This window comes from Diuraphis noxia, unplaced genomic scaffold (genome assembly GCF_037042655.1).
Source record: "Diuraphis noxia isolate RWA-SAM2 unplaced genomic scaffold, SU_Dnox_SAM2 contig0001, whole genome shotgun sequence".
Lineage (NCBI taxonomy): Eukaryota > Metazoa > Arthropoda > Insecta > Hemiptera > Aphididae > Diuraphis > Diuraphis noxia.
In genome coordinates this window covers 15,734,553-15,758,766 of record NW_028301711.1, presented here as the reverse complement: position 1 = coordinate 15,758,766, position 24,214 = coordinate 15,734,553, and the positions used below count along the sequence as shown (strand labels likewise).

Genomic DNA, 24,214 nt, shown 5'->3' with positions numbered 1-24,214 from the left:
TACTACGCTCCGTAACGAGTAAAAGACATTGAATTGTCTATACACAACCCCTTGTTAAATCACCGACACCTTAAATGATAACAATGTCAAAAGTTAAACTATTGATTTTCTAATCGGTAGCAAGTTCCTAAAGTCTTAAAAATATGGTCATTTAATAAGGGCGTCATTGCGTATAAAAGGCATTTTTGTTTAATTTTTAATTAGAACACGTTTAATTGTTTTCTTTTAGCAAAATTAAAAATTAAATATTATATTATTGTAACTCAGAGCAAAACAATGCATTGATTTACAATGTGTTTGTGCTTTCTTTTTGCCTGTCATAGTTTTTGAAGACACTAAAAGTATTACTTCAATCTTCAACTTTGGTAGTAATTTCTGGCAGACAATTTGATACAGTTGGTATATTGAGGGTCAAAAGTAAAAAATAATATTATATGAAATGTACACCCAACATCATTAGAAGACAATGGGGAATAATAATAAAGAAGTAAGTTTGGGTAAATAATTTATTCTTTATTATAAGCATGTGGGCTGAAAAAGACTGTATAGACATAAAACTTCTGACCAAATCATTGTAATGATAGGGAATAATGATGATTATTATAATAATGATATAACAATAATAATAATAATAATCGATAATAAACAGTATGCAGATCAGAGATAAATGACAATAATACTTTGATTGTCTGAAAAATAAAATAATAATTTATGGATAACAATAATATTTAATAATAATAATTAAGGACAAATAGAAAAAGTTTTGGCCAAAGAACTATCATTTTTAAAAAAATGTTATTGTTACAAATAAATACAATTTGATTTGTTAATCATTTTTCCGAGTACAGACTGTGAGTCTACCTTATGATTATAATTGGATGCACAATTAAATTTAAAAAAAATACCTTCTCTTGCATGGAGTAAATAAAATGAAACAAAAACAAATGGCTTAGTATATTAACACTTAACAGTTAACTGTTCCTTGGGAGAACAGTATTATAATAATTTTAGTTTTTGTGTATTAATGGCCGGTAGGTCTAATATAAATTATGATGGTCGCATTAAATACAACACAGGAGATAAAGGAATCGACATTGTAGTCTTTCGTTGTACATCTTACATGATGAAATTTACATAATTTTATATACTTTATATTATGTATTTATATATTATACAGAGCAATCCATTTAACAAAACACTCATTATTTTAGAAAACACTCAAGTTGAAAGTATTTTTTCTACATAATTACTATTCATTAGAAAAAAAATTTTTTTTGCTACTTTTTATATTTCAATTTTCAAGTTAATTATTTTTTTTTAATGATGACATAAAAATTTTTAACTCTACACTAATTAAATTCTATATTTATATAGTATTTTGATCTAAAAATTCAAATTTTTGACAAGTAGTTTTTTTATATTTAAAAGTGCCTAAATTTCAATTTGTCGTCTTAACTTTAAATAAGTCTGATTACTCATAAACTACTGGTATGAAATTTGTTTTTATATAAATATACCACAAATATGCAGCTTAAATGTATAAAAAAAAATACACGTCATTAAAAAATGTATAATTTAAAAACGATAATATTCGCAAATAATTTTTTTTTTAATACTTGAAATTATGTAAAAAAATATTTTCATTAGTTTTTGAATCAATGAGTGTGTTAAATTCGATAGATTACTCGGTATAATAATACAGTTGTTTATTAATATACGATAATATCTCATTTCCTTGCGTCACAAGCATATTTATTATAATTTTAATTATTGTTATTTAAAATAATGCTGAAAAGTTATAAACCCTTAATACTTTAATAATTTATAACTTTATAAGGGTAGGTATATACTATATATAATATAAAAACCACTAACTACCCGCGATTCAGTCCGGCCTCCCGGCTGAAATGCTGAACTTTGACTACATAAGACTATCACATCCGCTGGATTTCAGCCATCAAGGTACAACGAATCCCCGCCGGTTGTCTGGCCGGTCCTGTTGCAGTCGCTGCTGGATTGTATTCTCCTGCAATTCGATTTGAAGCAGCACATGTGGCAGCTCAACGTGGTGATAAAAGTATATCATGGAATGCTGCGGAAAAAAAGTTAAGAATTTAAAACTAAAAATTATTTGTTGGTAGGTACAGTCGAAAGTAGGTTCGCGATTATGCGACGTGTATATAGGTACACGCAACACACGCGATACACGATATGAATGTATAATTATGTTTTGAATCAAAATAGGTAACCTAATTAAAAGCAAAAGGATGAGCTCAGAAAAATTTAAGAAAATGAGTTTTAATTATCAGTAGTAACAGATTAGCAAATAACTAAGCGATGACATGCAGTCATTATATACCCATTATAGGGTCCGAACATCATATATTATGTTTTCCAAGCTTAAAATGTGTTTCAATAACATAATATTTTTTTTTTTTTTGAAAACTGCCTGATAGCTTTTTTATTATAACGATCAATAGTCTTTAACAATACATTTCAGAGGCCAGATTCTCTAAATTTCAAGCCCAGAAAACTTAAATTTTCTTTGAAAAACTTCAAATGTTTGTATTATCAATGTTCTATAGTTGATGTAGATTTATAAATATTTTGACCATTTTTTACCTATTTAAGCCATGCGAAATTTTTTCAACCACTGTCCATATATAATTTTTCACTCAATCAATAACTTAAATAAAAAATTAATACAAGGTTTCTACGAAATCAATATAATAGCAGTTGAAAAAAGTGAAAGATACATAGGCAAGAATTTTTTTAAAGTATTGAAAGTTAAAATGTCAAAAAACTTAATCAGTTATTAAGTTAAAATTTGGACGAAATTATTTTTGAATTATTTATTACAATTTATTATTCAATCCATATCGTGAAACAATCGAACCAATAATTTTAATAAAAAAATCAATTTCAAATTACCAGTATAAAATACCACGTACAGGCGAGACTTAGTGATCTGTACTGGCCATCGAACCGATAGTCGTAAGCATAGAACGCAAATAAGTACAGATAGAAAAACCTGGAACAGATACATAATCGATTTACAATGTAAATTGTACATATTATTATACTAGCCAGGCATACAAACAGAATATAACACTTGTGACTTAAATAAATATATATATATAAATATTAATACCTATATGCAGATATCTTGCAATTGTTGCATTATTTAACGAATAGGTACACAATATGTGTTTGAATATTATATTTTTATATTATATCCTTCGTACTTTCTCTTCCGCTTTCGTTCCACTTGTTCTACCCTTAATACATTTAATTGATAAATGATGGAAAATTTTGCAATTTGTAAACTACGAGTAGGTACAGTAGTACCATACCATAGTCATTTACAGTGACGACTTGTCTATGGGTACCTAATAATATAGCTATATTATGGTCTATATGTTTGATTATTGATTATATTATTACAATATTACACATTTTAGTATAATCGAGCTAATACTGCAAATTCCGATAGCGTTTTCTAAATATAATAGGTATCATTATATTTAACTAAATAAGTACATCAGTATAAATATTTTGGTACAAATTATACACTAATTTGACACTGTATGTCTGTGTCAATTCTGTGCGCATTGTGCACTCGTAACGTACTTGCAACCCTCTAATACCTACTTCTGAATAATTTTTTGGATACTAAATTTTCCAAAAATTTTGAAAAAATTAAAGGATCTTATAAAATCAATTGAAAGTGAAGAATACATACAAATACCAAGAACCGCTGGACGTCAAAAACATCGAATTTATGTCATTACAAATTCACCTGAAGAATATTGTCGTATACCTAATGATAACTATTCCCTTTTTTGACGATTTCTTGAATAACATCAATCAAAGTTTAATAATCACAAAAACAAATTTCTTCACTGCACGAGTTGGTACCAAAAATATGTAACAAATTTGAAATATATACAATATATAAAACTTTGAGATGTATTCTGAATTTCTGGATTTGAAAGTACTACCAACAGAAATTTAACTTTCTTTGGAAAAGAAAATGGACAAACAAACCAGGAAAAGGCCTCCAAATTCAGCTTTTGAAGTATATATTAATTATAACTCTGAATATTTTCCCATCATATCTTTTCCATTGAAACTATAAGCTACCTTGCCAGTTTTGACTTCTACGCTAGAATGCAAATTTTCAACCATGAAAATATTAGTTAATTTACGAGTAAACTCTCCCCGAAATGTTTTTACCGCTACGACCTTGTTTCTGTGGACTTTGTATGGTTATAAATAAATATTATAAAATATACTAATTCATTTATATAAGAAGGTACCTATATTACTGTTGTTTATCGCGACCGCGATGTTAACTCCTAGGATTGTATAAATATTTTTTAAATATAATTAAAATACAAATTATAGAAACAGATGACTGCAGTGGCGCCGAACCTATAACCCAAGAGGGGCGACCGCCCCCCCCCTTTTTTTCGTTGGGTGGGGTCGTAAGGGTCCGTGGGTACCCCAACAAACTATTTATGAATTATGTTCCTAACTCCTAACTTCTAAGCCATTAATATATTATATGGACATATGGTATTTGTATACATATGCAGCACTGTAGCAGGCCGTAAGGAATAGCGAATAGGATCATAAGGATAAACATAGCCTGAGTTAGTGAGTAAAGAGTTGGCTGACAATTTATTAATATGAAATAACTTATTAATAACATACCCACTACCTCATTGGTATTTGGTACTAATAAATAATAATCAAATTATTTAAGTTAAGTGTTAAGTTAAAAGTATTTCAGGTATGTAGTCATGTAGATTCGTATAAAATATGTTATACTTGTTTGGCTGTTTAAAAAAACTTGGTAAATGATAAATTAATACATTTGACTTTATATTTGTTAAGTTGAAACTAGTTGTGAACACTCATTAGGAATAGTAAAATGAAAATGAAAATGAAAATAGAGTAAAAATAAGCCTTCCCAAAATACCTATTTGAGCTAGTTACGCACTTGTGCTACTAAATATTGTAGTTAAAAAATTGTAATTTAAAGTTGTTTGAACTATGAATAGTGCTTACTATGTGTGATTGTGGTTGAAAAAGTGGCATCATGAATAATTTAAAAGTATTAGTCTACAAAGTGACTTTAGATTGTTGAATATTTGCATGGGGGGTGTGGGGGAGGGGCAATGCTCCCCACGTTTTTATTTTGTAAACAGGGGTGGTGGTCCGTATAACTTTTTACTTGCCCCCCCCCCTTTTAAAATATAGTTCGGCGCCACTTCAGATGAGTTATAATCACTTCCGAGTAAAATTCCATATAATATAATATTAACTAGGTACCTATTGAGAAATAAAGATAAACCAGTCGTATATTTGTTTTTGAATTCGCTATCGGTTTTACGATTATCTGAAATTATTAATTAATATAAATAATAGATAATATTCATGATATTTACAGCTGATATAATATGTGTGATGGGGTTAATGTTTGGTTAGTGGCGGCGCTAGCGGGGGCTGGCACTCCGCGCAAATGCTCGGGGCCCCGTGGTCAGGGGGGTCCATGTCTAATTATTTGTTTTTCATAATTTTATAGCACGCAGATAAAAACATTTAGAGCCTCATCAAAAATATTGCCCAGGGTCCCAAGATACGTAGTGTCATCCACTGTGTTTGATGCTATACATAGGTGCAAATAAGAGTGGCTGGGGGCTAAGCCCTCTCCTTAAACTTTGTATAGCCCCCAAAAAACTTATGGCATACATACACCACAATATAAGTGTTGATAAAAAGTGTCCAATATAAAACTGAGCTTCAGCCCCCCCCCCCCAAATATCGAACAATATTTTTGCCAACATGTCATAAATTAAAAATAAAATAAAAGTTTATACACGCATGTTCTTACATAGTGGTAAGTATTAACAATTTTTTTTATGTTTAGTCTTAACTTTTTGTAAGATGAATTTGATTTTTTAATCTTTTCTCTGCATATTTTATAAAATTTAATGTTGTTATCTTTATCTTTATCCAGATGATTTTTTAGTTATCTGTTCTTAACACTGATACTCTCATCCTAAAATGCTCCCAATACTAATATTATATGAAAAAATAAAAATTTTTAATCTTGGTGTCCATGGTTTTGAGGGAAAAGCTCCTCATGGCCAATGGTCAAGGGTGTTAGATACTAAACATAATTTTAGTACCGCTTAAAATCTACGTCTAAGAGTAGGTACACTCCTATTCCTATATGATGTACCATCTAATTGACCCAGATTCTCCTATCCCACCGAAAGGTATATAATACTCGACGAAAATAATGAACGCTTTAAAAAAAAATTATAATTGTAATAAATAGATACTCACTTTGGCCAATGCTTTTTTGTAGTTGGGCATTGAGTGAATGTTGAGTAGTACATTTCACCCATTACGACGATGAACATGATGTAAAACAATGAATCGAGATCTTTGAAATATAACCATACTAATGAAACTAGGCCTGCCAGGAATATGAATAATATTTATTATAACAGTGAATAAATTAAACGCACATCGTCATTAGAGATCAAAAACCTTTTTCCGCAACCAACCCAGCGCTTTCGTCGACACTACAACACACTGAAGACTGCAGTAAGTATACAACTTAAGGTTATAAATTATTAATTTTTAATTTTGATTAAGTCTATAATTATAAATGTATAAAAATTTACGTGGCGTCAATGAACTCCAATGACGTGTGCCCAATGACAGCGTTGAAAAAATAATTTTAATAATAATAATATTGAGTTAATAGATCGCAACAAAAAATCATAGGTACTAACAATCGAATGGATTATGGTTATAATTAATTTCACTCACCCAAAAAACCCATTAAACACACATAAAACTTCATTAGACTAATTTCCCCTGGAAAAATAATAAGTAGTGATAAATAAATAATACGCAAGAAATTGTTTAATAATTACAATATATTATTTATTACCGTTAAAATGGTATAATAAATAATCGAAGCAAATGATTAGTCGATGGTTCAAGTACCTCATGTACAGTGAAATCAAACACGTCTGAAAGTAAAAAAAACAAATACAAACCGTTGAACTTTGATGAAAATTATAAGCTTAAGTATTTTTTAAAATAATCTGGAAAAAATAAAAAATAGACATTTTTAAACAAAACCGTATACGTATATTTGTATACGTATAGTTCCTGACTAAACAATTTTTTTTTGTAACAGGTACTAAAAGGAGTACTTGTAGACTTTATTTTTTACTAAATATTAGAAATACTAACATTTCTTTAACTCAATACCTATAATTTTCAAAATATTGAAGCCATTTCTATGCTATTTTTAGGCATTATTATTTTTTTTTTTTTGTTTAATGCACTATCACATTACACAATTTTTTGCTTTTGAGTGAAAAAAGCTTGAAAAATTATTACAATATTCCTCATAAGTCACTTATTCTCCTAATAAATAATATAAAATATTTATTGTAACAATTTTTTTTTTTTTTTATGAGTAGTTAAAAATCATTTTCTTACAAATGTATAAACAATTTTCAGATTTTTTTGCTAAAATTAATATTTTAAATTGTTAGTAGGTACTCGAATGACTTTACAAAAATTAAAAAAAAAAAAAAAAATGAATAATTGTAAATACTTTAAGATATAACTAAATTAAATGATAGTATGGCCAATTAAAAAAAAACAAGATGAAATTTAAAAAATATTTTGACTATTTTGGAACTATTAATACCCATATTAGGCGTAATACCTAAACATGAGAAATATTTGATTTATTTAAGTTTTTTAAAATTATAACTTTTTTCTCGGTCGAAAATCATGATTCAAGGATCCTCACAAGTTTTTGTTAGTGAAACTAAAATTAAAATAAGGTTGACTAGAGGGTCGCATTAATTTGTAAATTTGTTTGAACTTCAAATTGTAACAACATTGGCTGTAAAATAAAAAATAAAATAAAATAAAATAAACCAGTAAAATAAATATTTTTTCTTATAAGATTATCAATAGTTTCTATTAAGTTAAAACCCAAAAAAACAAAGATAGTTCCTTTAATTGTTTACAAAATACTTATTTAATGATAATATTTACATGATATTTTCAATATATTTCGACTCTTTAGTCTTTGAGCTATTTATATGGATAAATTTTCTAATTTTAGACAATTAAAATTAAATAAATTATTAATTTATCTATATATCGATAAAAAAAATTTCCAACTTATCAAACAGCTTGAAAATATAATACAGTTAAGCTGTTACAAAAACAATTTTCTTTCAACATTATTGAAATATATGCAATCAGCAATTACAGTTAAAATCAGTATATGAACGTAGATCAAATACAAAAATAATATACATGACATGAAATCTTGAAAAAGTAAGCAGTAACACTTTATCTTTATGTTAATATATTATTGGTTTATAATATTGTTATTATTATATTTTGTACCAGTTTAGTTAAATTGCAACACTAGCACCTCTAAAGTCTTCTCGGCAGATTTCAAAGATGTCAAAATAAATAGATTCCATTGGTTCATAGGGCGATAATGGAAATAATCGTAAGAGGATATAACATGATAACATATCAAAAATAAAAAGAGACGTGTAAGCACGACTTTTTAAATAATCTTTTTAAGTTTGAATTTTTAATATTCAACAAAATTACGAACATTTTCAAAATATTTTAAAGTCACTGTCCCGGCTGGTTGAATTTTGTGTAATTCTATGAAATTTTAAAATTATATTCTATATTTGAGTTTCCACCTTAATTATAATATTCTCACACTAATCTACTGCTTGATACCAGTTTTGATGGGGGGGGGGGGGGTTACTGGGTACAATATAATATGTACTTATTATACCTATATCAACTCTTCATCTCCACACAATTTTTGTTGTAATTCAACAAAAAATTGTCATAGATACTTAAAAGCAAAAATATTACACTTTAACTGAAATTATAATTCATAATACACAGCAGAAATTTCAAAATATTTTGATTAATTTTTAACTATTTTTATGAATTTGAAAAATTAAATTTTTTTTAGTAGTTTTCCTATAAACATTGATAAAATCCTTGATAATTTAGTATAAGATTCCACATACATTTTTCTCACAGCAATAAAAATATAATTAAATGGGTACAATTTTTTTTTTAACATTTAAGTTAGAAGTTTTGGCAAAATATATTAACTATAAGGAATTGAAACTTTAGCCAGTATGAATTAACATTACAAGATGATATTTAAAAAAATGATTTAATATTTAGATTTGAGTTATATATATCATGAACCTATTCCCATAATCATACTAGTCTACTTTAGAGTTAACTTATAAATTAATACCAGAATGTAATATTGTATAAAATAATATGATAAAAATAATAATTACTTTGTTTAATCTATACATTAAAATGGGTCATTTTTTTAATCAAAAATTAGTTCAATATATTGATTGTCTATAACAATCACCTAATTAAATATAATCACCAATATAAATATACTAAAATATCATCTAGAAATATGTATAGGTTGTCACTATTATATATTAAAATTTACACATCTAATACTATAGTTAACTACTCAATGATTTCATATTATATAAATGTAATTTATGGCTCACATAGATAATAATTTTGTCGGTATAAAAAAACAATAATGTATACTAACTATCACAATCATAATGAACCACGAAAAAATGTATGATACTCTATTATTTTGTGATCTCTCCATAATTGAGCAATGTTTCCAGGTAATGACATTTCTGGAATGTAAAATAATATTACATTATACATTTGCTACATTAGATGTAGTAATTAAATAAAATAATTTATAGCAAACTGTAGTTCTGTATGAGTGAGTAAGTATTTACCTAAAAAACCCTTTGTTTTCTTCAAATTGTGCCACAAATTTAAAAGAGGCAAATAGTAATTCATCATAGCCAATGAAATTTTCTAAGAAATACCGATTCAACCAATTTCCAAAACACTTATTCTGAGAAGGGTCTAGTGTTACAAGCATTACTGGAATGCTTAATACATCTCTAACATCAGACGACAAAAACAAATTTTCATCATGCAATGAAAATTCAGCAATGTAATTTTCATAAAATATTCCTAAAAAATAACAGCCAAAAATAATTTTATACATTTTAATGATAAATTCTATTTAGATGCATTTCAAAATTAATTTAATATAGGTAAGATTGTGATTGTAAGAAGGTACTTATGTCATATACTCTGTTCAAGAAACATAATTGACGACTGACTTGTTACAGTACAGGGCCTCACAATACTACAGGGCAAGTATACAGATGGTTGACCGTGTGTGGCAGACAAACCATTATTGTCTGACTATGGGCCGACAAAAATCGGTCGCCACCAACAATGTTTCTTAACTTGAACAGATATACCTTTGTTTTCTTTTTCAATCGTAGGTAATGTAGTACTTGTGGCCTGGTATAACGAACAAGTTTTTGCTTCCAATACTTCTATAATATAATTATTTATACACTGCAAAACATAAATATATTATTTTGTTATTTTGTTGATTAGAGAAAACAAAAAAGTACTAATACCTCAGTAGCATGAAATTGTGACGGAATTGACATATTTTTTTTTACATCTGCATAAAAAATAAAATAAATGTAAATGAAAATAAATTAAAAATGTAACATACACATTACACATGTAAAATGTAGATGTATATTAGCTGTTAGGATAAACTAAATAGTGGAAATCCCAAGTCGGTGGTCCTGATCAAATAACGCTTTAAACACTATAAAATATATTTTGTAACAATTGTTGACTATCTAATTGTAAAATAATATTATAATTTGTAAAACTATTATCCTAATTAAATAAATCTTAAGAGGAAACCACACCCGCATGTATTGTCTCCGTCTTACAAGTGTGTAGCACACCAAATTTAATGCTCAGAAGTTCATGTTTAACTCTGTTAGTTTAAAATTTAGAGTGAATTGATATTTTATAAAAATTAAAGGTAACATTATTATCTAGGGCATCGCATATATTTTTATTTTAAAACAAGTTATAAGTATTTTAAGATATATAAACTATTTACAATTTTAAAATACTCATAACTTAAATTAAAATAAAATAAAAAGACTATGTGATTTCTAGATAATAATATTCTATACAAAGACATCATGCAGATATGGCACCCTATTAAAAGTTTAAGTCATACTTAATTTTTATGTATTCAACATAATTTTATCACCAAGCCCTGCTTAAAAATATTCCACCGAGCATAATAGATTGAAAATAATGTAAAATAATTACTTATTATTTATTATTATTATTAATATTATTATTATTATTATTATTATTATTATTAATATTATTATTATTATTTACTTATTATACCTACGTAATTATTGTATTAAAGTTACCTATTAATAAGTATGATCAAGACTATCAATGACTGATAATTTAATGAAGACAGAAGTTTTCAAACTAACGGCCCTAGTAAATTTTTTGTTGTTTACTGTAATGATTACGCATTTATAATGAAATAAATTTAATATAATAGTTGGAAAAGTTGGAAACAAGCACGCCCACAGGATAAAATCCCACCCTGGGCAAGATTAAAATTCTAAAACCAATTCAAAAAGATTATTTTATATATTAATAAATATATTGCTAGTGTCTTCACTCTAAAATAGCATAACATAAATAGAAAAAAAACAACATTATGTCATTACATAAGTCCCTTACATGTGTAGGTTTACAATACAATATTAATATTTTTTGAATACATGTTAATGTAGATGTTACAAATTAATTATATTTATATTAATTATCAGATAAAAGTTGTATGCGTCTTGGTTACATACAAAATCATAGTATAACGTCTTCAATAATTTTTCGTTTTTGCTTTTTAACAATGTCTTTAATATGTATGACATTAAAAATTAACAATAGTTTTAAAATATTCCTAGTAGCCAGTAGGGGCAATGGTCGCTTTGGCTCCCCCCTGCGGGCTCCCTTGGTTGGAAATCATTAAATCTAAAATAGAAAACAATTATACAACTTTTTAATTTGAATTAATAATTTTAAAAGGTACAAACATTAACGAGTTAAATATAGTGAATTAAAGTATCATTGTATGTATTTAAATATTATAATATTATAGTATGTAACAGCTCTAATTTTAAGTAAAAAATATAAAATATCTTACCCTGATAACACAACAACTAATAATTAAAATAAATCTTATTTATATGATAAAATAATAATCATAATATTACTTAATTATTGCTTATTTTACAACATAATGCATGCATTTTTGAAAAAAAAATTAGAACCTTACAATTATAACTTTATAATATAATTAAATTTGTTGAAATTAAAATATGTTATTTGGAAAAATAAACTATTACAGGGTTGGCAATAATGGCAAATAATATAAAGAGCAGGATTAGAAATAATACCTAACAATTATTATACTAGTAGAAATGTTAGAGTAGTCTGCAATGTCACAAACCGCAGTTTAACCACCCCTGTACCATTAGGCATTTTTTAATTGTGTTTAGGTGACTTTAAATTATCCAATAATAGGAACTAACATATTATAGTTACTAACATTATAAAATATACATATCAATAAGGTTAGCTTTAAACATTTTAGTTATTTTTTTCATATTATATATTTTATATAGTTATGTTTTTATTTATCAATATTCCTTATAATTTACTTCAAGGCATTAAAATGTAATATATTATGTTCAATTGTGTTTTTCTAAACATTAACATAATTTTATACCAGTGGTCTATAAAAATAAATTTAAATTAAGTGGCAAATTAAATAATAACATACGTACAAATTTACCACGAGCACATGCATTTAGAAATTAATATGCCAAATAACAAATATATCATATTATATGATATTATATAAAACAAAAACAATGTCAAACATAGATATCGACAATTTCAAAACAATAAAGATAATTTTAAAATATGATACACATTAATATTTAATACATTATCTTAATGTAAATGATTTTCCTCATAAAGAATAAAATATTTGACAAGTAGCGTGCAATTAGGATAAGTGGTGTAAGGTCTGGTTATTAGGGCCGTGTTAGGGGAGGGGGGAAGGTGGGGGGAAATTGCCTCTGGGCGCCACAGATTGGTAAAATCAAGGGGCGCCTCAAACTTGATAAACCGCTGTTGGTGACTTCTCAACTTATATTAGTGCCCCTAGGCGTCAAGCTTAACACGGCCCTACTGGTTAGGTAACTACTTGAAAAGGAATAAAATAAAATTTATTCTATTTAAAATGTCAATCAGCATTATATCAGGTTTCACAATCGTAATATAGGTTTTTTACATTTAATTAACTGTATGTCTGTATTATATTATATTAGAAGTTAGAAAACATAAATTATAAAATGAAATAATTTTGTTATTCAAGATGATACTATGATAATATGTCATATTGTAATATAGACTTTTTATTATAGATATAATATTATACTATATTATAAACTAGGAAAAAAAAATTTAAATAGTTCCATCAATATTTTAATAGAAGTGCTTGAGATTTTGATCACTCGACTAATGTCATACTGTAGGTAGGATCAGTCGTAATAGAGTAAGGTTACATTATTACATAAAAATGTACATAAAAATTGGAAGTGAGCAAGTTATAAGTATTATTATAAATGGATAATTTAATACAAAAGTTTTTTAATTAAGCACAAATATGCAATAAAATAATATTTATTTTTTCTTTTGACGCCCACACCAAGCTTAAAACACCAATTCATGCCACCAGAGGCGGTTTGAATGTATTATACTTAGTGGTGCAAGACAATATATAGACACCCCCCCCCCACACCACAATCATAATAGAAATTACAAATAAATATTTTTTAATAAGTTTATAATTTATAATTATAAGGCCCTTATATTCTTAACTCGACGCTTTCAACAGTTTCAGCCACGATTATCATTTATCATATGTCATTGATTAGGTACTTTATTACTTTTTTCATTTATTAAACATTAAAATTAAACATTGCGGTCAACACATGCTCAACCAAGACCACCCACCCTCCTAACATTGGTGGTGCAGTGCACCAAAAATAGTATACTCAAACCGCCTCTGCATGCCACCACGGCTCACACACAAAAAACACATACATTCAACCAGCTTACTTTGAGCTATAGGTAATTTCAAAACCTTCAAGCATATTTTCATTCAAAACACAACCAAGAGCAAACACAATACTAGAAAAAACACAAATAAAAGCTTAGAATATTTCCAATTTTCATACAAATGACAAAACCGTAAAAGTTCAACTAAAACTAATTGGTATTAAGTGAATGTTAAGTGGTAACTTTTTTTGCAACAGATTTTGGTTAAGTTAATTTATATTTTAGCATTTTAGCAACAAATGAAATTTAATAATATACTTTTTATAATAAAATAAAGTAAGAAGAAAGTAAGTAAGAATTGGAAGTTGAATTGTATTGTTTAATGAAATATTTATGCTTAAATTTATTTAACCACAAACTGCAAAAACACTACCACTTTTTCCATGGCACAGACAAACATAACATGTATTATATAGCAAAAACTCTCATTTCATGGTTACATAGAATAATTTATACCTTCAACATTTATGTCATTTTTAAATGACTCTGAGTAAAAATTAGATTTTGGGGTGCTAGTCTCTCGAAATTTATTTTCAACTAACTCTATTGTTGTAGTTTCAATATCATTTTCTTCTTTGTTCCTAAAAAATAATATTTATTCATAATATAATATAAAATAAACTTATTACTTCATTTAATATTAATCCAACGATAAATAACTATTGTACATGAGCGTTCTCACAGTGGGAGGGGGGGGAGGGGAGATAGATCCCCCCAAGGCTCTTTATTTTCTTACATATTAGTGATATTTCGTCTATTTTTGGTAACCCTTAAGGATTATCACGTAACAATTTCTTTCATCCCCCTCCATTGAAAAATCCTGAGAACGCCTCCGCTATTGTATTTATATTATTTATTTTATTTTAATTATTACTCAATAATATTATAATGTGGACTATTTAAACTATTTTAATTAAATTAAGTTGATTTTTGATTTTGAGTTAAGACTTATACCTAATAATTTTTAATAATAAATAGTGAAAACAAAAATTACTTAACCAACTATAATTTTTAAATTTATTTTCATTGTATTAAGATTTTAAGAAGAAACAAATAAATCAAATGGATACATCAATATTATGTAATTTATGATGAAATATACAGAACAAAGTTTAACAGAAAAATCTGACTAAATAAATAAATAAATTATGCTAGCTAAACATTATGATAAAAATTATGAAAACTATATGGATAATAATTGATTCAAGAAATATATTCATGCCAAAAATAGTATTTAGAAAAATATGATTACATTTTAAATGAATTAACGCAAAAAAATATTGATATTTAAAAAAAATTTAAAATATATACTACTTGACTTACAATAATATCTTACCAGCAACATTGTTCTTAAATTTCAGAAAAAATTTCAATCACATTCATGAATCAATTTTTTTAAATACAAGTTGTCCCATAGAGATCTGACATTCTGGCAAATGAAATAACTTTTGTTCTAATCAACATTTTTTAAAAATGTCTTTTAAATATAATTCATAGACACTTGCGCTACATTTTTTATTTTTTATTTTTTAATACTGAAAATAAAAAACTTAAAAATTAATTAAAAATTTTTTCGAAATATTCAATATAGCCAATTTGTAAATCTGATTTTTAGAAAATTTATATGGTAAAAACATTTATTTAAGTCAAATGGCTGATTTTCAACAATTTTTTTAAATATCAATATTTTCGTTAAGTAAATTACGATTTAGTTTATGTTAGAAACCTTGTAATTTCAAATAAAAATAAAGTGCATGTTAAAATCTATTTATTTCTTTATTGTATTTTAATAATATGTGATGTATAAACTATAAATTACTATAATTTACCTAACAAAAATATTGATATTTAAAAAAATTGTAAAAATCAGACTTTTGACATAAATAAGTGTTTTTCCCATATAAATTTTTCTGAAAATCAAATTTACAAATTGGCTATATTGAATATTTCGAAAAAAAAATTTATAAATTTTTAAGTTTTTTATTTTCAGTATTAAAAAATAAAAAATGTAGCGCAAGTGTCTGGATTATATTTAAAAGAAATTTTTAAAAAATATTGATTAAAACAAAAGTTATTTCATTTGTCATAATGTCAGATCTCTGTGGGGCACCCTGTATTTGTTTTCAGTGAAAATTCAATAAATATGTGTTTCAAGAAAAAAAATGTATTCTATGAATTTAATGTGAGTGCTTATAAATTATTTAAAAGTAAAAAATTAAATATTGATAATAACAAAAGTTGTTGAATTAGTCTATTATATCCTGTTTAAACTAAAATACAAGAAGATCAAAAATAAAATAAAATTTTATTAAACATAAATTATTGTTTTTAGCTAATTTATATAAATAAACTAATTATTTTAAGTAGAATGATTTTCTAACATTTATATAAAAATTGTTAATTTACTAGATAAGTATAATGTTTAATAAGTATAAGTAATAATAATCTTGGTAATCAAGACTTACCAAGAGGCAGTGATATATCCAGAATTTTTTTTTTTTAGGGGGGGGGGGACACACACAATTTTTCCATATACTTAAACTACCTGCTACCAAAGTGATTACTGGAATAAGCACAGAATATTCATTGGTATAAGACTTATTTTATTATGCGTTCATGTATACGAATAAATATAAATCTTAAAAAAAAAATAGCAAATACTGCCAATGAGTGAGACACTGAGACATGATCCTTATGCCCTCTTCTCGAATATGCCACTACCAAGAGGTGTTACAAATTAATTTTTAATGATAATAAACATACTAAGTTAGGTTGAGAATTAGGTTGTTTATATAGTTTTGTACAGCTTAAAAATAATAAATAATAAAAAAAACACACTACGAAAATACACACATGTTTTAAAATAAGATTATAAAAATAAGAAGCAATTTTAGAGTTTATTTAAACGTACAAAATGTTTGTATTTATATCATTGTGATAAAAAAATAATTATTTTCTATGACTTTAAATAAATTATTTTAACTTCAGTCATAAATACAATATATTCAGAGATATGGTTTGAAAATATTTATTAAATGAATTATGATAATAGGTGCTTATAATAAACCTAAATATACCAATTCAAATGTATTCAAGAAAAAAAAATTGTCTGCTTAATTTCAAATTAGTCTTTTTGTTCAAAATTTCTTCTATAATATCATTATTTCATTAAAATTATTAAAAACCATTAAGAAAAACACCAATAAATTCAATAAGTTTTGGAGAATGCTAAGTAACATAATATTATGCCCAACTATGTTTGATATCATTTTATAAACAAATAATTGGTACCCAGTATTTATTGATATAGGTACTTAGATTACTCTTCTAGAAACTTAAATATTAATAAACTATTATTTTTAATTAGGAGGTATATTTCAACTTTCAAGAGTTGACTCATTAACATATAACTAACTAAATAATTAATTGTATTTAGAACAATAAAACAATGATTGGGTACTTACTTAGGATTAAACGGTTTAGTGAAATCATTGAACAATGACAAATCCTTATTTCTTTTGTATAATATATTTTCTAATCGGTATTCACGTTCATAAGAATTTTCTACTGTACGAAATTTGTTTATTATACCATTTTGATCAGGATATCGTTCATAACTTTGAATTATCTCTACTCTGATTAAACCATCTTTAGGCCATATATCTATGATATGGTCCAAACAATGAGCTGAGTGTGCTAACATTTTGTGAAAACTAATAAATTCATAAAAGAGTAATAATGCCTAAAAGCATAAAACACAAATAATGTGATATTAGGTAATATTAAACGCTGACGTTTGGTAGGTATAATGCAAAAGTTTACCACAAATAGAATCACAAATTCCATAGCCTTCCTTAGATTTCTTGGAAGTAGATGCATATACATCAATGAGAAACTGTAGTACATGCTGTCTCGTAAATTAATCTCAAAGTCACCGTCGTTGGCAGACATGATAGAATTCTCCCACTAACTCAGTGACAAAGGGAACTTATAAGCAATTAAACTTCACAAATGCTACACCACATCCAAGGTTGACTAAACCAAATTTTGAGTATGAAACAGGAATGCTGGAAACAAGCTAAGACATCGCACAAGTCGCTGAAAATAAAAATATTTGATATGAAATGATAATATCAATAATAATAATATGTGTGATCACGGGCACAATTGTGCGAACTTACCCTAGACCGTCGACAGAAGTGACCCAAACAGACGATGTTATTATGGTGTGTATAGGTGTGTTGGAATGGAAGACTTGCGACAAACAAGTAAAACGATGCCACGTCAAACTCAAGACATCGAAATGATTTTACAGCGACCAAAGCGACCTACAATCGGTCAGGAGTGAAGGATCCGGACAGGAAACATGAACACCTACACACATTCTACGACAACAATCAATAGTTTGTAATCGCGCAATCGCGCAGGTGGTCGTCGGCTGCAGCTGTAGGCTGGGAATTCAGAGTGATAATGTGTAATTTATGACGTTAGGTCACAGATTAGAATAGTATTTAACTATTAAATAATATTACTTACGCCATAACAACTACATATTTATCATGCATTTATGATTCACAGAATATGAACCAGAAAAATGTAATAAAATATCATGACATCAGTGACTACTAATGATCCTACTAATAAAATACGAGTGTGATAATTGCGTAATGCGCAGCCGCGACGTAGGCGCAATTGCACCGTACTTTGCATCGTGGAATTATTATGACTATACACTATACAGTATAATCAGCGTATACACTTATTTGCCTTTTACCGATCAATATTCAACCAGAAAATAAACGGCAATTCGAGTGTCTGCCGTGTGTACAGTCTACCAGGATAATAATAAATATGGAATAAGCAACAAGCAGTAAAAACAGCATCTTACCTGAAATTTAAATTATCGATCTTTCGAAAAAAGCGAACCATATAAATTACCTTTGCTAATTCTGGGTAATTCATTTTGTAAAGTGGTTTTTATTAAGGTTGAGGAAACCATATAAGTTCAGGATAACTATGCCTAAAAAAAAATAGGTACATGAATATTCAATACCTATAATCAACGAACTGAAATAATTTTCATAAATTAGGCACTTCCCCCTGCCGTTATCACGGGCTGAAACCGCCACTGCATAGTAGTATATTATTCCTTATCGATAAATGACATATTTTATCAGTGGCGACATGACGATAAAGCCAGTGGACCTGCGGTGCCCAAAATGTTGTGGCTGGCACTGGCTGCAACATGATGTATTTCAAGTGGTCGGTGATGATGGTAATGGTAGTGTTTTAGCACACCTCACACAAATTTTTTTAAATTTTTTTCGGAACAAGGCTAAAAGCGACGGCGCAATCATATAAGTCGTTGGTCATAGACTTTTAAAAATCGGCTATTCGCAATTATTACGTGCGATATTATGTAATCGGCATAATTTTTTGGGAAATCAATTTATTTTTTTAATCGGAATTTTAATGTGGTGATTCGAAATACGAATACCTACAATGCAATCATAAATACAAGGGTAAAAGTAGGTACCAGAGGCATAGGCGTAACTAGACCTTAAAGTTAGGGGGGCTGAAGCCCTAACATATTTAATATATATAACAAATGTGGGGGGCTCTGCCCCCCCCATACCCCCCTACACTTATTCCTTAAATCATAACATTATTTTATTATTATAATTTTTGTAGTGTGTATCGTGTATGGCACGTATAAAACAAATTATAAAAATGTGGTATTGAGGTAGGTTAACATTAAAATAGTAACATATTATTATTATTATAACATTTTTTTACGAATAATCGTACGTCTTTTACGTCAATTTTTGTGTTTAGTTTATTGACAACTTCTAAGTAGTATTTATATAGTTAAAAATACACGAAATGATACGTATTACGTCACAGGGTCATTACACAACAATTTGATAACCAAAAAAATAAATATTTTTCCAAGATATTAATAAAAAAAAAGATATTTAAAATTTAAAAAGATAATTAAGTTTAAAAACGTAGCTTCCGTTGGTGGGACTAGGATTTTTGACAGGGGGGCAAAAATATGTTTTGGAGGGGCTTAGCCCCCCAAGTCCCCCCTAGTTACGCCTATGACCAGAGGTTAAAGGTATCTAGTTTAAAACTTACAATTATAATTATTTTTCAATTATCTTAAAATATTATGAATTTTTTTTCGATTTTTCTATACCAGATACAACCACAAATTAAAAAACTGGTTAATGAGCACTGAATAGGTACGTACGTGTATTTCTTCTAAAACTATACATATACGAGTATATTAGTATATGTATGTATTATATGTCGTTCAAAAAAATCTTCATTTTTTGGTTTAATTATGGAATAAATAATAATAACAAATAATTATTGTAAACTAGTAAATATATATCTAAAGGTGTTGAGATATCAATGAATTTAAGGTCACTTAACAGGTACTAAGTGTGCAATTTATTATAATATTTTACTACCTATCTGTTCATCGTGTACGCAATTTACAACCACCCTAATAGCCCTTACTCTTGAGTGATTGACAGTAGTAAAATCTCAAGATGCAAATGTGACCCATCATCATCGAATGGGGGTTCAACTCCCCCCCCCCCCCCATCATCCGTGTTGGGAAATTGAATACATAGGAGGAATTATCTTGTAGAATCGGGGGGAAGGGTTAGGTTAGGTTGTGGGGGGGTCTACTCATTGGTAGAAGGGTAACTTAATGGGTGTAACCTTGACGGGTACTTTCGGTTATCGTACCCCAACGGTCGGCCGGCCGACTGCGGCGGCTGTCGGAATATACCGATTCCGCTCTCGTACCCCATTATATTTATCTCAATATTGTCAAGTTTTATTGCCATAGGAATAAATAAATAATTGCCAAAAATGTAATTTATTTTAATAAAATAATATATGATGAAATTATATGAGTACAAAGAAATTATAATAAAATATGAATACCAATAAAGTATAATAAAACATCAATACAAAAAAAGTATTAATACCAATACAATATGAATACCAAAAAAATTATTGTAAATAAAAAATATTTTTATGATGGAAGCATTGAGATAAATATAATGGGTAACGATGGCGGAATCGGTATATCCCGAAAGCCTCCGCAGTCGGCCGGCCGACCGTTGGGGGTACAATAACTGAAAAGTACCCCTTGACGTTTAAAGTATATAGGTTTGTCTCCACTCCCCCCCGCTGGATGGAAATGGATAAGTTAGAGAAGGTAGAGAAAATCCCCTTAAAATCCCCCCAAAAATGAATTTTTATTTTAATTACGTCGCATAACTAGGTCTTTAAAATATTTCGAGCTGCTTAAATACCTATTTTATCTCTTTTTATTCGGGGTTAAGTACCTATACTGATTAATTAAATTATGTTAGTTTGATTTAGACTTCCGAAGTATAGGCAGTATATTCGAAGTATAAATTATTTATAATAATATAATATCTATATAATATATAATATATTACCTACCTTATAGGTACTTGAGAAATGAACTTAACACAGGGATGCTCGTAACTCGTAAAAACTAACTAAAAATAGTAACTTATACGGAGTGTATTGGAGGGTATACACAAATATACCTTAACACTAGTTTACTGATTTAGCGTATATCCGGACCTTTCCAAAGTTTTCCGGGGTCAAGGGCAAGTCAATGTTGGTACCCTTCAACCATCATAATACGGTATTATAAGCAAAGCACTCATTAAGTAAAAAGTAAAAACATTTTTTCGTATTATTTCAAACATTAACCAACCTAAATCATTAGTATTCATGTAATGCATTACATTTTTCAATAACTCATTAACAATGTATTATTCGATATACTAAAAAATTCAATTTATCCCTGGATAATTACCTAACCTAACCTAACCATCATCTACCATAGCAGATCGAGCATCATTATTTTAATCAAGCTGCAATATAATATAGATTATAGGAGTACACATAAAGTACATACATTATATGTGGCTGACACAAGACTTAAATGGGGAACCGAACAAATATTCTAAAAATCTAACCGGGGGAAAAAATGGTCTAGTTGCCACTCCACCCTTTTGAACGACCCTAAAAAAAAGATTTTTATTTCATTATCAGTTATTGTGTTATTATAATAATATAAATTATAGTGTTACCAAAAATAGTATGCAAATATCTTTTTTTTAACCCATCCATATCAAACAGAACGAAATCATGTAACAAAAGTGAGTTCAACTCCATATCTGATGCATAGACGTAAATATAATATTTAATAATCTAGGGGAAGCTAGATAATATTAATTAACACAGGCGAGGATATAACTCAGTGAGTCCAAAGGTCAGAACCATGTACCAGTGTACCACTTGCCACTGGCCAGTGGCCACCATGGTGGTACGGCACCACCCACCTAAACTAGGTATTGCATCGGCAATACCTGAACATAGGGATCGGCGCCACTGTAACTCACCATTACCCAAGTTCAGGTTAGGTCAAAGTGGGGCTAGGACCTTTATTTTCACCCCCATATATACCCATATACTGAGTGTATACCCTAGAAAAAAATGTCCAATACATCACTAAATTAAGGTATAATGCCTGCCGGCTGCCACACGGCTTGCTATCTGCATATAAAATTATCATTGCTAATTTTAAACGGATTACGGGTGTAACTTTAAAACTACTATATTCTATTCATGATAAAGGTAAATACTTACCTTTAAGCTTGATACTAGGCTAATAAATTCACTGTAATATTAATCTAACAACTAGAAAATTCATATTATTGATTCTTCTGAATGCATATTATGTCCATGTTGTCCGTCTACGGTTATGCAACTAGTCTATTATAATATATTATGCTGGTGTGACATCTTTTTAAAAACTAATATAGTAATAATTTATTAATAATATTAATTATTATGTACCTTTTTGTTTTTTTCAAAAGTTATAAACATGACTGTAATTCGTTGTTGTTAATTAGTAAATAAGGATCCAAAAAGCACTAGTACGGTTTTGATAAAATATTATTTTCAATTGATGAGAGAATAAAAAATAAAATTCCAACACAATATTCCCTTCAATTTTATAAACATAACAATACCCTTTAACCAGTTTAAAACTTCAAACAATTTAAAAAAATCAATAGAGTGCCAAAATCATTTGCACACTATAATTAATTTAAATACATGTAACTAGTAACTACCAATATTTGAATTCAAAGCTGAATTTGGTAGATGACTAGAAAAAATCTATTAATTATATTTTCTTTTGAAAATTAAATAATTAATCTTAGTTGTTTATTCTTAATCTTTCTTATACTTACCAAATAGTAATTTTTATTTTTTATTTTTTGTGCTTTTAGAACTTTAATTTTTTTAACAGATTTACTTCTGATTGTTTTAAGTCAAGTTTAATATTTTGAGTAGGTAGATAGGTAATATCTACCACTAAATTACTGTAGTCTAAAATATAAATAATATAATATGTTATTATTTATGTATTTTCGTATACATTTAATGTAGGTACTAAGTACTTTGTACATATTCGTAAAGAAAATAGCACATTATAATTGTTTATGAATTGTATGATCGAGACCTAAAACCTTAATTTTCAAATAAATTGAAATAGGCACATTATAATGTAAATTGGGTTGGTACATATTTGAATATTTCACAAGGAATAATGTAAAAAATAACAAAAACAAGGTTATTGAATTACAATAAAGTTTTAAATTATTTCGAAAATGAATACAGTTATAACTTAAAATAATTATTATTGAAAATATTTTTGAATTAACACATTTAAGTACATATTAAAATGCATAAGTATATAACTACAATAATATATATTTATCATTTGTGAGTGAAAAAATATATGAATACTTATTATTTAGGTACAAATAATATTGATAAAATTATTAAAAAGTTAATCTTAATGATATACTTGTAAATATAAAAATTTAAGTATAGTAACATTATACTAACACAGTAACACAGGTCACAACTATAGGGCAGGGGTGCTAGA

General features: G+C 27.5%; 1 protein-coding gene across 1 annotated transcript; it reads right to left on the bottom strand.

Moving 5' to 3' along the window:
• Positions 1-1,739: 1,739 nt before the first annotated feature.
• LOC107167532 (membralin-like) lies at positions 1,740-19,239 on the bottom strand. Its single transcript, XM_089216156.1, has 14 exons — positions 19,085-19,239; positions 18,378-18,581; positions 18,019-18,294; positions 17,661-17,938; positions 14,653-14,777; positions 10,590-10,636; positions 10,425-10,524; positions 9,885-10,128; positions 9,683-9,776; positions 6,974-7,055; positions 6,850-6,897; positions 6,358-6,490; positions 2,932-3,031; positions 1,740-2,092 (listed from the first exon to the last, which is right to left on the bottom strand). The coding sequence occupies exons 3-14, from the start codon at positions 18,145-18,147 to the stop codon at positions 1,958-1,960; spliced, it is 1,515 nt and encodes a 504-aa protein (XP_089072282.1). The 5' UTR covers positions 18,148-18,294; positions 18,378-18,581; positions 19,085-19,239; the 3' UTR covers positions 1,740-1,957.
• Positions 19,240-24,214: the final 4,975 nt, after the last annotated feature.